The sequence below is a fragment of the Delphinus delphis genome, chromosome 10 (genome assembly GCF_949987515.2).
Source record: "Delphinus delphis chromosome 10, mDelDel1.2, whole genome shotgun sequence".
Lineage (NCBI taxonomy): Eukaryota > Metazoa > Chordata > Mammalia > Artiodactyla > Delphinidae > Delphinus > Delphinus delphis.
Genome location: NC_082692.2, coordinates 70,164,977 through 70,177,800, shown reverse-complemented (window position 1 = coordinate 70,177,800; position 12,824 = coordinate 70,164,977). Strand labels below are relative to the sequence as shown.

Here is a 12,824-nt window from a genome sequence, read left to right as displayed (position 1 = left end):
CAATATGTCAGATTTGGGTGAATCCTGAAGGCTTGGCGCCTTCAATAAAAACACCTGAGAAATTTCCCCAAATAGCTGAAATTGCCAACTGTCAATTGGGAAAAAAAACCAACCAGGACTTTTTCCACGCGCCTACAAACTGAACTAAAAATCTCTTATATTCTAGGATGTATTTTCATACATTTGAATGTTTCCCAAACTCTAAATGATCTCTCTAGCAAAGCCAAGTGATGTTTCTTCCAAGCTGATGGAAATACTTCCTCACACAAGAGGGCAGCCATGTTTCCAGCTCTCAACGTAATCCTACTCATGCCAGCCACAATGGCCTGTCTGGAAAAGTTCTATACTGAGCAGAAAGGGGCAGGGGGTGCTTACTTGGAGCAGTCTTCACAAGCAATGTTCCCTGAGGTTTCCTTGATGGTGCGCTCAGAGACGAACGCTGGATATTCAGTATCACAAGGCTCCAGGGTCTGTTTCAATTTCTGGGCTACAGGAATAAGAAAAAAAAATGATAAAGAATACAAGGCACAGGCTCTGTTGTGACTGGCAGCCCACAGTAACTCAGAACGCAGTTCCGCTCCTGCTGCTCTGTGATTTTTCTAGGCACAGCATAATGCATTATTTTCTAATTAGTCAAGTGATTTCATCTGCCAAGCAACTCTATAAGCTATAATTCCTCAAGCAGTTCTGCTGGCGTGATCAACTATCATTTATGCATCACAAGAATTCTACTTTCTGGGACAACATCAGTCACTCGGTCTCTGACCTCATACTTACTTGAACTTAGCAGTGACAACAACACACACACACACACACACACACGTATACACATCTGAATAAATGTATAAAATACAAGTTACACCGTATTATTTAGGGTCATGATACAATTGCATGGTTTTATTACAAAAACAAAATTGAAATATGGAATAGTAAAATACATAATGTCTTTGAAACACAGCCATGAACCTAATCCTACTATTATGAAGTTCCCTGTCCAGTAAGATAGTACTAAATAACCTTGGCACGTGGATGAGTACACAGTAGGTACTTGGTAAGGGCTTGGTGGTGGATTAATTAGTTTAAACAAGTTATGTCCAGTGGGCAAATTCCAAAACCTAAGTCTCAATTTTTTAAAATTTGTAAATTGGGATAATATAGTTCTTTTAATAGAGGCTGATGTGAGATTTCAATGAAATAATATACGTTGAGTACTTAGTGCAGTACTTGGAACATAGTGAGTGCTAATGTCAATTAATAATAATAATAAAAATAATAGCAACAACTACAACAAAAAGAAAGCTAGCATTCTAATGAAGCCATTAGGGATGATGATAATGATGACAGATACTATAGCATAGTGGTTAAGTCAGAGCAGTTTGGAGTACAAATTCCTGCTTCACTGCTTTTAGCTAATCCTCAGTATTCTCGTCTGTAAAATGGAGATGCTAGTAGTACAGGTACTCTTCACAGGAGATCTATTCATGAACATTTTCCCGGTAGAACGCTTGCTTATAGGTTTCCAATAACTAAACTTTGTATAAAGTTTTTGGCTGATGTTTATATAGAAATATAAATACATATTTGTAACAAAGTCTCCAGTTACATTCCAAATGCAACTGGTTTGGATGTCAGAACTACCAGTAGATGTTTTGTAGAATGACCATCTGGGAGGCTGCCGGCACTAAGTGAGACATCAGAGGGTTACTGAATGCAAAACAACTATTTGGTAACAACCAGATAATTGTTGGGTGATCAGGAAGCCATGTTTTAAGCATTTGCATCCTAACGTGATTCTTTAATATACAAGCCTTTTTACTGAGCTTTAATTATTTTGAGGAAATTGGTTGGGGTTGAAGAATAACACCTGTAATTTTTCTTATTTAAAACGAATGGAAGTAGACTCAGTCAGCTTTTTATGCATAATGTGATTTTCAGGAACTGGTCACTGACATTAAGGGGAGATTCCCATGCTAACTCATTGGGTTGTTCTGAGGAATAAACAGACTAATGCATGTACAACTCTTAACAGAGTGACACACACGCATATTTTCACACACATGTGTGCCCCGTCTCCCCAGCAGCCTTCATGTTACCATCTACATGCCAGGAGTTGGGCTAATTGTGTAGTATTGACAGCTAAGAGCACAAATTCTGGGTGTTGTGAATTCTGCCACTGCTGTATGACATGAGGTGGGTTTTTAATTTCGCCACACTGTAGTGTTCTCATCTGCAAAATGGGAACCAACTCCACATGGTCGTTTGAAGATCAAATGAATTCATCCACTAAAAGTGGCTGGTACATTGCTAGGGCTACTTAAGTGTTTGTGCCTACTGCCAGGACCACTTCTACTGTGAAGGTTACTTCATTGAATCCTCAGACTGTCAGCCTTTTTGAGCCACTGCTGTTTGGTTAGAATGGCAAGCAGATGGCTGCCTCCCTGATCCTGACTCCACCGAGGGTACCACGCGGGTAGTCGTCATGCCCTCAAAGGGCCAGGTCCCGAACACTGTCTATCCCCTGAGCCTTCGGTGCTAACTCATAGGAAGTGTCATTACATGCTTGCTGAGTAAATGAATAATTCTCTTGAATGGTGTTTTTCAGGCAAATAACACAAAGGAAATGGGAGACTCTCGGTCCCTAATGGCAAACTGCCTGCCTTGGGGGAAGGCAAGGGGATTTCAGGAGGCTGAGGTCCAACAGTCACAACACAGAGGCGCTGGGTGGGAACATCATTCTCTTCCCATTTCTTTGTCAGTGTCCTCAATTTTTGTCAGGAAGATGTCTTTGTTTGATGGAGTTTCTTCCATCTTTCATTCATTTGCTTTTTTCTCCTTTACCCTAGGGAGGCCAAACATGAAGCTCAGAGGACCTGACTACAATATGATAACATAGTTTATTTTCAGGGTTCTTATTTTTACAATTGATTTCTCTATATGGCAAACAATACTGACTTTTAATTTGGGAAGCTTCCCTTTAATATTTAAGGTATCTAACTTTCAAAAAGTCAGTCAGTTGAAATGAAATAAAGGTTAAGTAAACAAAAGCACAGATTATAAGTGGATACGGCACAGCATGCAGATGGCATATAATAACCCAATGATGGTAATGGATACATTTATTAAGAAATTTATCTGCCAGATGTTGTTCTGCTTTACATGTATTTATTTATTTAACAGTACAACATGACAAAATTTAAAAAAATTCGAACTGTGAGGTAAGAACAATTGTTATCTCTGTTTTGGAGATTAGTGAATGGAGGAGAGGATGAAGTGAATTGTTCAAATTCATCCAGTGCGTATGTGGCAGAGCCAAAATTTGAACTTGAGCCGTCTGGCTCCAGCACATGTATATATATTTAACTGCTTTATGAAGTTTGGCCAATGAGAGAAAGGAAGAAAGGTCTTTGGGGCAGGCTGAGATAGGCAGCACACGTGATTTAAATAACCCTGATAATTGCACCATCTCTAATTCTAATTGTCTGGGCCCAGTTACAATGGAATGAGTCCAGCGCTCTCAATGGAGAGACTCATTTGGCTCTGATCTTTTCTAGAGATGAAATTCTTATTCCTCTGACAACTGTAGGGCACCCGTACTAATGTGGTGATGAGCCATTGAGTCTATTTGCAGTATGACTATAGATTGGCTGGAAGTTGCTTGGTACTTTTGGGAAACACACAAATTATCATATAAAACCATGGCCACATTTAATCTAAATAACATGGTTTATTATGAAGACCTTTCTTTGTCTGGAGTGCTACGGAAAACACCACATATATTTGCTAGTCATTACTGTTTATCTATGGAATTTCAAACCAATAACTAAGGCTGCCAGTCATCTGATGGGTACTGTTTTAACTCTCAGGCATTTAAAACTCATTATCTTACAAAGGTGTAGGTACACAAGCATCATGGAGCTCAGATAGACTGATTCCTTATTTTCTCAGAAGGGAAAACTGAAATTCAGAAAGCAGACATAGCCTGCCTTGAGTCCCAAAGAAAGTGACTCGTCATGATCATTACCTAAATAGCAAAACAACCACCACCACCTTTGCAGCCAACACTCACTAAGCGCTTACTACATGCCAAACACCGTGCTAGACCCTTTTTTGGATGGAATCTTCACCATCACACAGTGAGCAAGGCCCTGCTGCTATCCTGTTTTACTGACGAAGAGACTAAAACTCAGAGAAATGAAGTTAACTGCTTGCCCACAGTCACACCACTATGTAATGGAGCCCAAATGCACATCCACATGGTCACGTCCCGGAGCCTGGGCTCTTGGCCATCACCCTGTCTGCCTCCCACCCCAGTTACACTGGACGTCTCAGGATGAAGCCGCCAGAACCTATCACTCACTCACAATGAAGCACCCAATGGAGCATCCACACAATTGGATTTCTTTAATTTTCCCTTAGCAACAAATGTCCCTGATGAGAATAACTGACTTGGGTTCACAGTAATTATGTGCAGACAATCAGGAATGAATAGAGTTGCCATTTGAAAAGCCTTCCTCTTCTTTTGTCTCTGTGAATGCACCCCCATTCATAACCGGGGCCAGCAAGCTCCGTTCTCTTTGTGCAGCTTCGCCAAAATGATACCTTTGTGATAATCAAGCAGAAATGGCCTTCCACAGTCCCCTTCATTAAGGAAATGAAGCAGATAAACAGTGTAATTATGGATTCCATTTTTAGTTAAACAAAGATGTATGTCTCAGCTCAGGGTCTTTATCCAGTGAGGGAAGGGTAAATTTAGAATGAAGAAACCTCTCAAGGCAATATTGTTATGGTGCTTGGAATTTTCCCTGCTTACACTGGGTCTGAGATTCACGTTTACCTCTAACAAAGATCCAGATGATTGCAGCTCTGTGGGCGAGTGCATTCATCATCTGAACCAGTTTCTTCATCTATAAAATAGAAAAAGTCATAGCCATGCCCAGCAGAGGGCTGCAGGTCTGAATGAGACAATCCACGGGCGGCAGCTTGCTCAATTTGGGACTCACAGAAAGCCAGGTGCGTCTCTCGCCGTCCTCCAGCGGAGGTGGCTGGCCTTGGTTTGGGGTTGAGTCCATTTCCTATTAGCTGCCTGACTTACGTGCCTCAGAGAGGCTTAGTGACACATTCTAGCAGTCCCCACCTCTCAGGTATGTTGAAGGGATCTGAAGAGAACCTAGTTCCAGCTCTCTGGGAAGGAAAAAGCACTATATATTGGCACACAACTTGCAGATGATGTAACTATCTGACAAGGTCTTTGTGCAGTCTGTCGATGGAGTGAGAGGATTTGGAATTACCTACTAAGTGTTGTTTAAAAAGCTTCCTAAGACAGAAAACAGAGACCTGAAGCATCACGTCATTCGTCTTAGCTAAGGTGGAGGGGCAAGAAGGGAGAAGGGATGTGAAATTTCAGAATGGGAACTTTCACAAGTTTCTGTAACTGTCATGAGTGCCAAGACCGTATCCCCCTTCCTAATTCATCTCTCCTGCCCTACACCAGGGTTTCTCAAGAGTGGCACTATTGACACTTTGAGTCAGATAATTCTTTGTTGTGAGGGGCTGTCCTGTGTGTTGTAAGATGTTTAGCAGCATCTCTGACCTCTAACCACTGGATGCCAATAGCTCTCTCCCATCCCCAGTTGTGACAACCAAAAATGTCTCCAGACACTGCAGTGACCCCTGGGAGGCAAAATCACCCCCAGGTTGAAAACCACTGGTCTAAGTGGAGATCACAGGGAGGGGCGCTTAAAAGAAACTCTACAACTAATTGTCCATGTCAAGGACCAGAGCAAGAGTGAGGGCAGATGCCTGTGGCAGCAGGGAAGGGAAGCAGGCCAAGGTGAGAATGGGGGAAGCAGCAATGGAGCTTGGCGTGAAGAGGGCGCACATGATCACCACCAAAGCCGCTCAGCCAGGGTGTGCAGGCATGCGGATATGAAGAGAAATGAGAGGAATGCCAGAAAGTGAACCACTGAAGACCACCAGCCTGCTGCCCCAGCACTGAGCACACTCCTCAGAGAGAGCCAGACGTCTTAGCCAAAAGAGACACCACCACCCAAAACTGGAGCCCCGCCCACCACACTGGAGACTCGCTCTGTGCCCCATCTTGCACGTGGGCTTTGCATGCACAGTTTAATCCACTGCTCACAACCACATCACGACTATTGTTATCTCTGTGGACAAGCAAGGAAACCAAAGCCCAGAGAGACCAAGAGACTTGTCCAACCGCACAGCTAGCAAGTGGCAGAGGAAGGCTGCCTGACTCCAGGGTCGCGGCACTTCATCTCTAGGTGAAACAGAGCTCAAAGCCTGACTGGCAAGGAGTGGTGATGTGTCCCCAGACACTGGTGCTGCAGAGAGCAGCCATCTAACCAACTGCCATCCATTCTCTTGGCCTCTATTGATCACCTTTCTTCCTTTTCTCTCACTTAATCTCATGTACCTTTTTTTCACCCCTAATAGTAAAATTGTGGACATGCTAGCCAAAGAAAAATGACTAGAAAAAGATAACAAGCACCCATTATGTAAGTTCCTTCTCGTCTTTCTTTTTCAAATCATGTACAATTTTAAACAAAAGCAGGTTCATGTTACAGGTAAAATTTTCTTTGGGGTGCATGAAAGTTTCCCTATCTCCTATTCTGGTTCCTGCCTAGTGACTTCCCATTGGCCTGACTGCTGATCTGATTTAACTCTACATCCTCCTTCTCCCAAACCATTGGGGGGTTTTGGGGGGTGTATACAACTTTGCATATTGTTTTTCTTGCTATATTACTAAATTTCATAGGTATTTCCTATGCCTTTCTGTGAATGGGCTGTCATTTCTTTGTGGTAACCGTAAGTTTGTTTCCTGTGTCTGTGGGTCTTTTTCTGTTTTGTATATAGATTCATTTGTATTATTTTTAGACTCCACATATAAGTGATATCGTATAGTATTTGTCTTTCTCTGTCTGACTTACTTTACTAAGTATAATGTTATCTAGGTCCACCCATACTTCTGCAAATGGCAATATTTCATTTTTTTACAGTCAACATCATCATCACCATTATCATGAATTAATTACAGCTACCATTTTTGAGGGCTTACTATATTCCAGTCCTATGCTCAGCATACATCATGATTTATCTTACCATTAAATGTACACATACACACAAATGATAAGAGATAAATATTTTTTATTATTTTCTCTACTTTGCCTACTGTGGGGAAACTGAGGCTTGAGGCGATCAGCTAACTTGACAAAGGCCAACCTCAGAGCCAGAATTCAAATCCATACTAATCTAACTCCACAACTCAGGCCTCTAATATTTTCTACTAATTACTGCTCGAATCATTGATAGTTTTGAGCAGGGAAAGTAATATGATCAGATTTATATTTTATGAAGGTAATGGTAAAAAGGTAATGGTTATCCATTCATTCAGCCTGAGAAAGGCAATGTGTCTATGACCCTTAGATTTCAGCACTGCCCACTAGCTTTTGAAGAATTCTCCTGTGCAGTGTATGACCTCAAAGCCTTAGTTAAGGAAACAGGTCAAAGTGTACATTCAACACGGGCTGAATGAAGCCTGTGGAATTTTTGTTAGATTGAACAGCGCTGCCCTTAGCACAAAGGATGCCTTTTGCTGACAGAGAGGAGAAATCATCACTTCTTTGTCCTGGGTAGTTTTACATGAGCACATCCCTGGTGAAAAGTAGCCAGTGAACCCCGGGTTCATCACTCTGAGCAAGGAAAGAGAAGCCAGTTGCTGCTTACCTTTAGCTGTCATATCTGAGTGCCACCAACTGCAGAGGTTAAATTCCACCAGGAACCTAAACAGGAAATGAAAAAGCCCAATGTTACTTGGTCACCCACACCCTGAATTGAAGTGACATTCTGTGTTATTCAGCATCACTCACCTCATTTGAAAGAATAACATCATCATCTGGAGATATCAAGGTGCTTGGTTCAGTTACCACTGAATTTTCACTAGGTTTTGTCTTACTTGTGAAAGACTATTTTATCACCAATGCCAGCCAAACCCTGAAATCAGGTTCACCTAGACTCAGGGACTCTTTTGAGAAATATCTGCTTTATAAGCAGAAATTGTTTTCTTTTTATAGTCTGAGTCCATAGTAAAAAGTCAACATTCAAAGGGCTTCCCCCTGGGCTTCCCTGGTGGCGCGGTGGTTGAGAGTCCGCCTGCCGATGCAGAGGACACGGGTTCGTGCCCTGGTCCGGGAAGATCTCACATGCCGTGGAGTGGCTGGGCCCGTGAGCCACGGCCGCTGGGCCTGCGCGTCCGGAGCCTGTGCTCCACAACGGGAGAGCCACAACAGTGAGAGGCCCGCGTATCGCAAAAACAAACAAACAAAAAACCAAAGGGCTTCCCCTGCCTTGGTTCAGAAATACAAATGGAATATTCTCTACTTAGACTATGATCTACACTACAAAGGATGTTTTCAAAATTTACACTGTAACACAAATGTATTCAGTTTTGTGTGTGTGTGTGTGTGTGTGTGTGTGTGTGTGTGTGTGTGTGTGTGTGTATGTAGGGCAGGGTGGTGGGGACAGAGAGAACAAGCTCCATTTTATGAAATTATATCACAATGCAACTCCACAAAAATCATAATTTCTCAACTGCTAGTAAAGAATGCAAAAGTAATATAAATCATCCTCTAAATAAATGGAAATAGATCAAAATTCAGTCATTTCCTTCTCAGGCTCATGGCTGCTATCCTCTAGCAGCTCTCAATCAAAATCTCACTATTACCTGTATTTTCTGATTCTTATGTACATTTAGAAGTTACTCCCCACTTGAAGTTATAACTTTGTTAACATAGGTTACATTGAAGCAATAAGGAAGACAATGTCTGTTCATCAGATAGCAAGAAATCTGCCTTAAACTCATAGAACTGGAACATTAATGGGGAAAATAAGAATAAGAGAGTTTGGTGCAGCTTGAATGATCTGGTTTCCATGCTGGTCCATGGAATTCCTCCTTTCTGTGTGACACAGTGTTTCTGTAATGTGTCCAATATCTCATCTGGAAGTCAAGCCTTTCATCTTTGTGCCATTTCAAGTCTGACCTAAGTCACAGATGCATCCAGCAGGACTGTAATTTGACAGGGTAAACAATTAAATCACACCTGAGAAAGCCCCTGACCCATGAGTGCACAGGCCCCCACGCCTGCACATGCCAAGACATCCAAAGGAGCACAGTGGACAGCCTGGCAATTTGCTCTTCTGACCACAGCCCACCCAGGCTGCATTAAGAACAGCCAGACATCTATGTTACATTTAACAGTAACCACAATAAATAAATGTGGTTTGTGTATTGCAAGCTGTTAGTCTGCTAAATGGTGATATAAGGGCATGAGCAGTGACCATGAACAACTTAATAAAAGATAATTTTGGGGACTCAACATTCAATATTTCGAGATGTTCAATCAGGTTATCGCAGAGTATTATGAATGTAATGGTTATTGGAAGCAGAGTCTCCCAATTCACTTTTTAACACAGAAAAGCAGTAATACTTTTTTATAAGCAATAATACTTTTTTAAACATGCAGCAAATTGTACTTACAAGACAAGTTCTGTCATTATCCATTTTATTGCAGCAAGGAAGGCATTATAAGGCTGAAGAGAAGAATTCAGTTCATTAAAAACACTGTATCACACACAAAATTTGTAGTTTAACCTAAGGCTTTACAAAAAGACAATGTTATTTTTCTAGAGAGATTGATATCATGTCAAAAAACAGTGAAGCTCTAGCTTAAAGAAGAAAATGGTTGGATACTGTATCCCAAAACTAACATTTTAAAACTTTGAACTCCCCTGTAGTGAGATGTGATTTACAAGTAAAATAAACATGATCTAATACAGGGGTTATCTCTGGGAGGAAAAAGGAAGTTCACCAAATGATGCTTAAACCTTTACTCTCTGGGGGCTAATATTTCACAGCCTAATGCTGAGCGGTTGGAATCATATAACTAATTTCAAATGGTAATTCACAGGGCTGCCTCTTGGAAAGGTGATTCCCTGTTCTCCATCACTGTATGTCATTCATTGAAATAAGCAAAAATTGCACATGCTTGATTTTAATGCCGCCCATGAATTATGTAGGATTTAAGCTGCGTTTTCTCACACTTACATATTCAGACTTGAAAAAAATGATAACCATATAAATATGTGATTTTATCCTTGCAGAAAATCCCCTTCACTCTATAAAAGAAGGCATTGACGGGCTAATCTTTATTTCAGAATATTTTAATTAAAAAAAGCAGTGGGATTGTTTACTCTGTGATATTTCCTATGTGGATAATTCAATTTCCTGAATTCTGGAAAATACCAAGTCTCCCCCTCAGTCGGTTCTTTGTACCTAGGTATGCTAGATATGTGAGCAGTGGGTGGATCTGAGAGACAGGTAATGACGTTGGCAAAGCCCGAGCCCCAAGTTGCAGGTCCAGACAAATCTCAGAACCTTCTGTGGTTGTCTTTAGGTAGCAGGGAATTGAAATGCCCAATCCTGGTTTCTGACGTGACAGCTGCTTAATCCTACCTCCTAAGCATTTTGATGATAAGGACTAGAGCTAGGAATGGGAGGATTATCCAGTTTCAAATAAAACAAGGACAAATTTATTTACCCCTGACCATTCTTAAAACTTGCCTATTCAAGCCAGTAAGCAAATGTACAGAACACAACAATCCGCTGGGGTTACTCCCAGCCCACCCAGATTTCAGACTAAATCTCTTGCTCTGACTGAGTGTGTCCTCATCATTCCCTGAATCACAGGGCTTTCAGGGTCAGATAAGGATGTGAACTTTTAACTATTTCCTAAAACCAAATGCGGCCATGCAATCCTGTGGTTCTGCCATTATACTTCTTATGGCTTGAAAAATAACCATCTTTCTTTCAAAAGGACCAAGGGAGGTCAGACCATAGGACAGTTTTGTGTCTTTGTACCTGCCAGGATGGGTAGTGACATTTCAGTAGTCCTCCATAGTGTGGGAGGAGAGAATGAATAAAGGGATTAAGGAAGGAAGAGGGGGAGGCACAGGGGCAGCTCACCCTGAGGCCCGGGGCGGGCCGGGGCGGGGGTGGGGGGGTGGAGGGGGGCTTGGCTGCGGCAGTAGGAGGAGGATACTCAAGCATTGCCTGCCAGATGCTGGCTCAATGCAGGGTAAACAAAGGGATTATGTAAATACAGGATTAAAAAATTTTAATGCACATTAGCATTCAGAAGGGTAAAGCCATTGAGGTCTTAAGCCTAATGATAAAAACATATCTTGGGAACATTTTAAATCTGGAAATACTCATGCTAAGGCTAGGGAAGCTGGGTGTGGAGATATGTGTTGATTCTCACTAAAAAGTGGTATTTTTCAAATCGTCCCATTTTTAGTTCCTAGTTGCCTCTCAGAAATGTCCCAGCTCAGAATCATTCCTTGCTCCCTTAGTGTAGGAGAACCGTGTTAAATATTTGGTTTTTAAATAATCCCCTTGCAAGATCTTACATCTGTAAATGAGAAGGTGTATATTTATATTTTAAAACCAAAACGGCTCTTAAATTTTGTGCTTCAAACCAAATTTTAGGTTGATTTTTTGGAATTTACAAAATGATAACATGTAAGGGTTATATTTATACCCATATGTCAGACTATGTTGAAGTATCTGTATCTGTTTTTTCTGTGTTTTCAAGTTATTGGTGACCAAATTTATATTGCTTGCACATTGTAAATTATATTTTTAAACTGGGGGTAAATTGTCACAGTTAATTTCTGGTGATCTGAAAGCCAGTTTCTAATGATACAAAGCTATGTTGATTGATCCTCAACTGTGACATCATGGATGGAATCAGCTCCAGGGAAAATGATGTTAAAAGCAGCAGCATGATTAGAGCAGAGAATCTGATCAAAATGTGAATTTGGGCATAGGCTAACAGCTCTATTACAAACTAAAAGGAAGGTTTCTGTTGAACCAAACCAAATTGTCTTTTATTTGAGAATGAGGGAATTGATAAAACTTCTCCCCTTTTCTATCCAACAAAAGGATGGGGGGTTGCTGCATTAATCCATCAAATACTTTAGACCTGTTTATCATACACACAATCACTGGATTTGGGTTTAAACAGAAGTGATCTTCTTGACTTGACACATTTAAATATTCATGGTTTTGAAACAGATAAACTTGATGACTCCAAAGAAAAAGATATGCTCACATGCAGGGACAGACAAAAACATGCAGTTGTTTTCTGAGTGACTGCACTGTACTTACATCCAGTAGACCATGGGCACCATCGCTGCTCTCCTTGTTGGCCCTGCACATGGCTTGATAGTCATAAAGGGTAATTCTATAGAAGAGAATGGAAAGGAGCTTCACTAAATGGGAAAACACGAGAACCAGATGATGCTGTGGACCAACCAGCAAGGTGAACAGTCACTAACACCACCAGCCAGTGCAGCAGTGACAAGCACAAGTCAAGGCAGGCCTAACAAGGGTGACAAGCAAGGGACACAGCAAAGTCCAGGACTGGAGACACAGTCATGTCACACTTGGAACTTAAAGAATAAAGGGAATAAAGGTACCGTTGGGATGGAGGGTTGGGAGAAGAAACCCCCCAACTTGACCAAATAGTCATTTTGGTTTGAACAATGATGACGTGCATGGACCGGGATACTCCAGAGAAAGATGCTCTCTTAAACTGAATTCTGGGCCCCTGATGAAATCCACATGGATCATGTCTGCAAGGTCAAGGAGAGCTGGGAAGGGCCACTTTGAGTTAAGAAATGGCAGGATCCTCTGTCTCTTTTAAGCACGAGGAAATAGGCTTGGACCAAGATAAAGCCGGCACTTTGAC

At 41.5% G+C, this 12,824-nt stretch overlaps 1 protein-coding gene across 1 annotated transcript in view; it reads right to left on the bottom strand.

Annotated features, from left to right (window-relative positions):
* CACNA2D3 (calcium voltage-gated channel auxiliary subunit alpha2delta 3) overlaps positions 1-12,824 on the bottom strand; it is a 784,136-nt gene that overhangs the window by 47,641 nt on the left and 723,671 nt on the right. Inside the window, exons 32-35 of the mRNA XM_060022702.1 lie at positions 12,242-12,317; positions 9,554-9,606; positions 7,744-7,799; positions 376-487 (exon numbers count right to left, since the gene is read on the bottom strand). Coding sequence (XP_059878685.1) covers positions 376-487; positions 7,744-7,799; positions 9,554-9,606; positions 12,242-12,317 — 297 coding nt within the window. The remainder of the gene's footprint in view (positions 1-375; positions 488-7,743; positions 7,800-9,553; positions 9,607-12,241; positions 12,318-12,824) is intronic.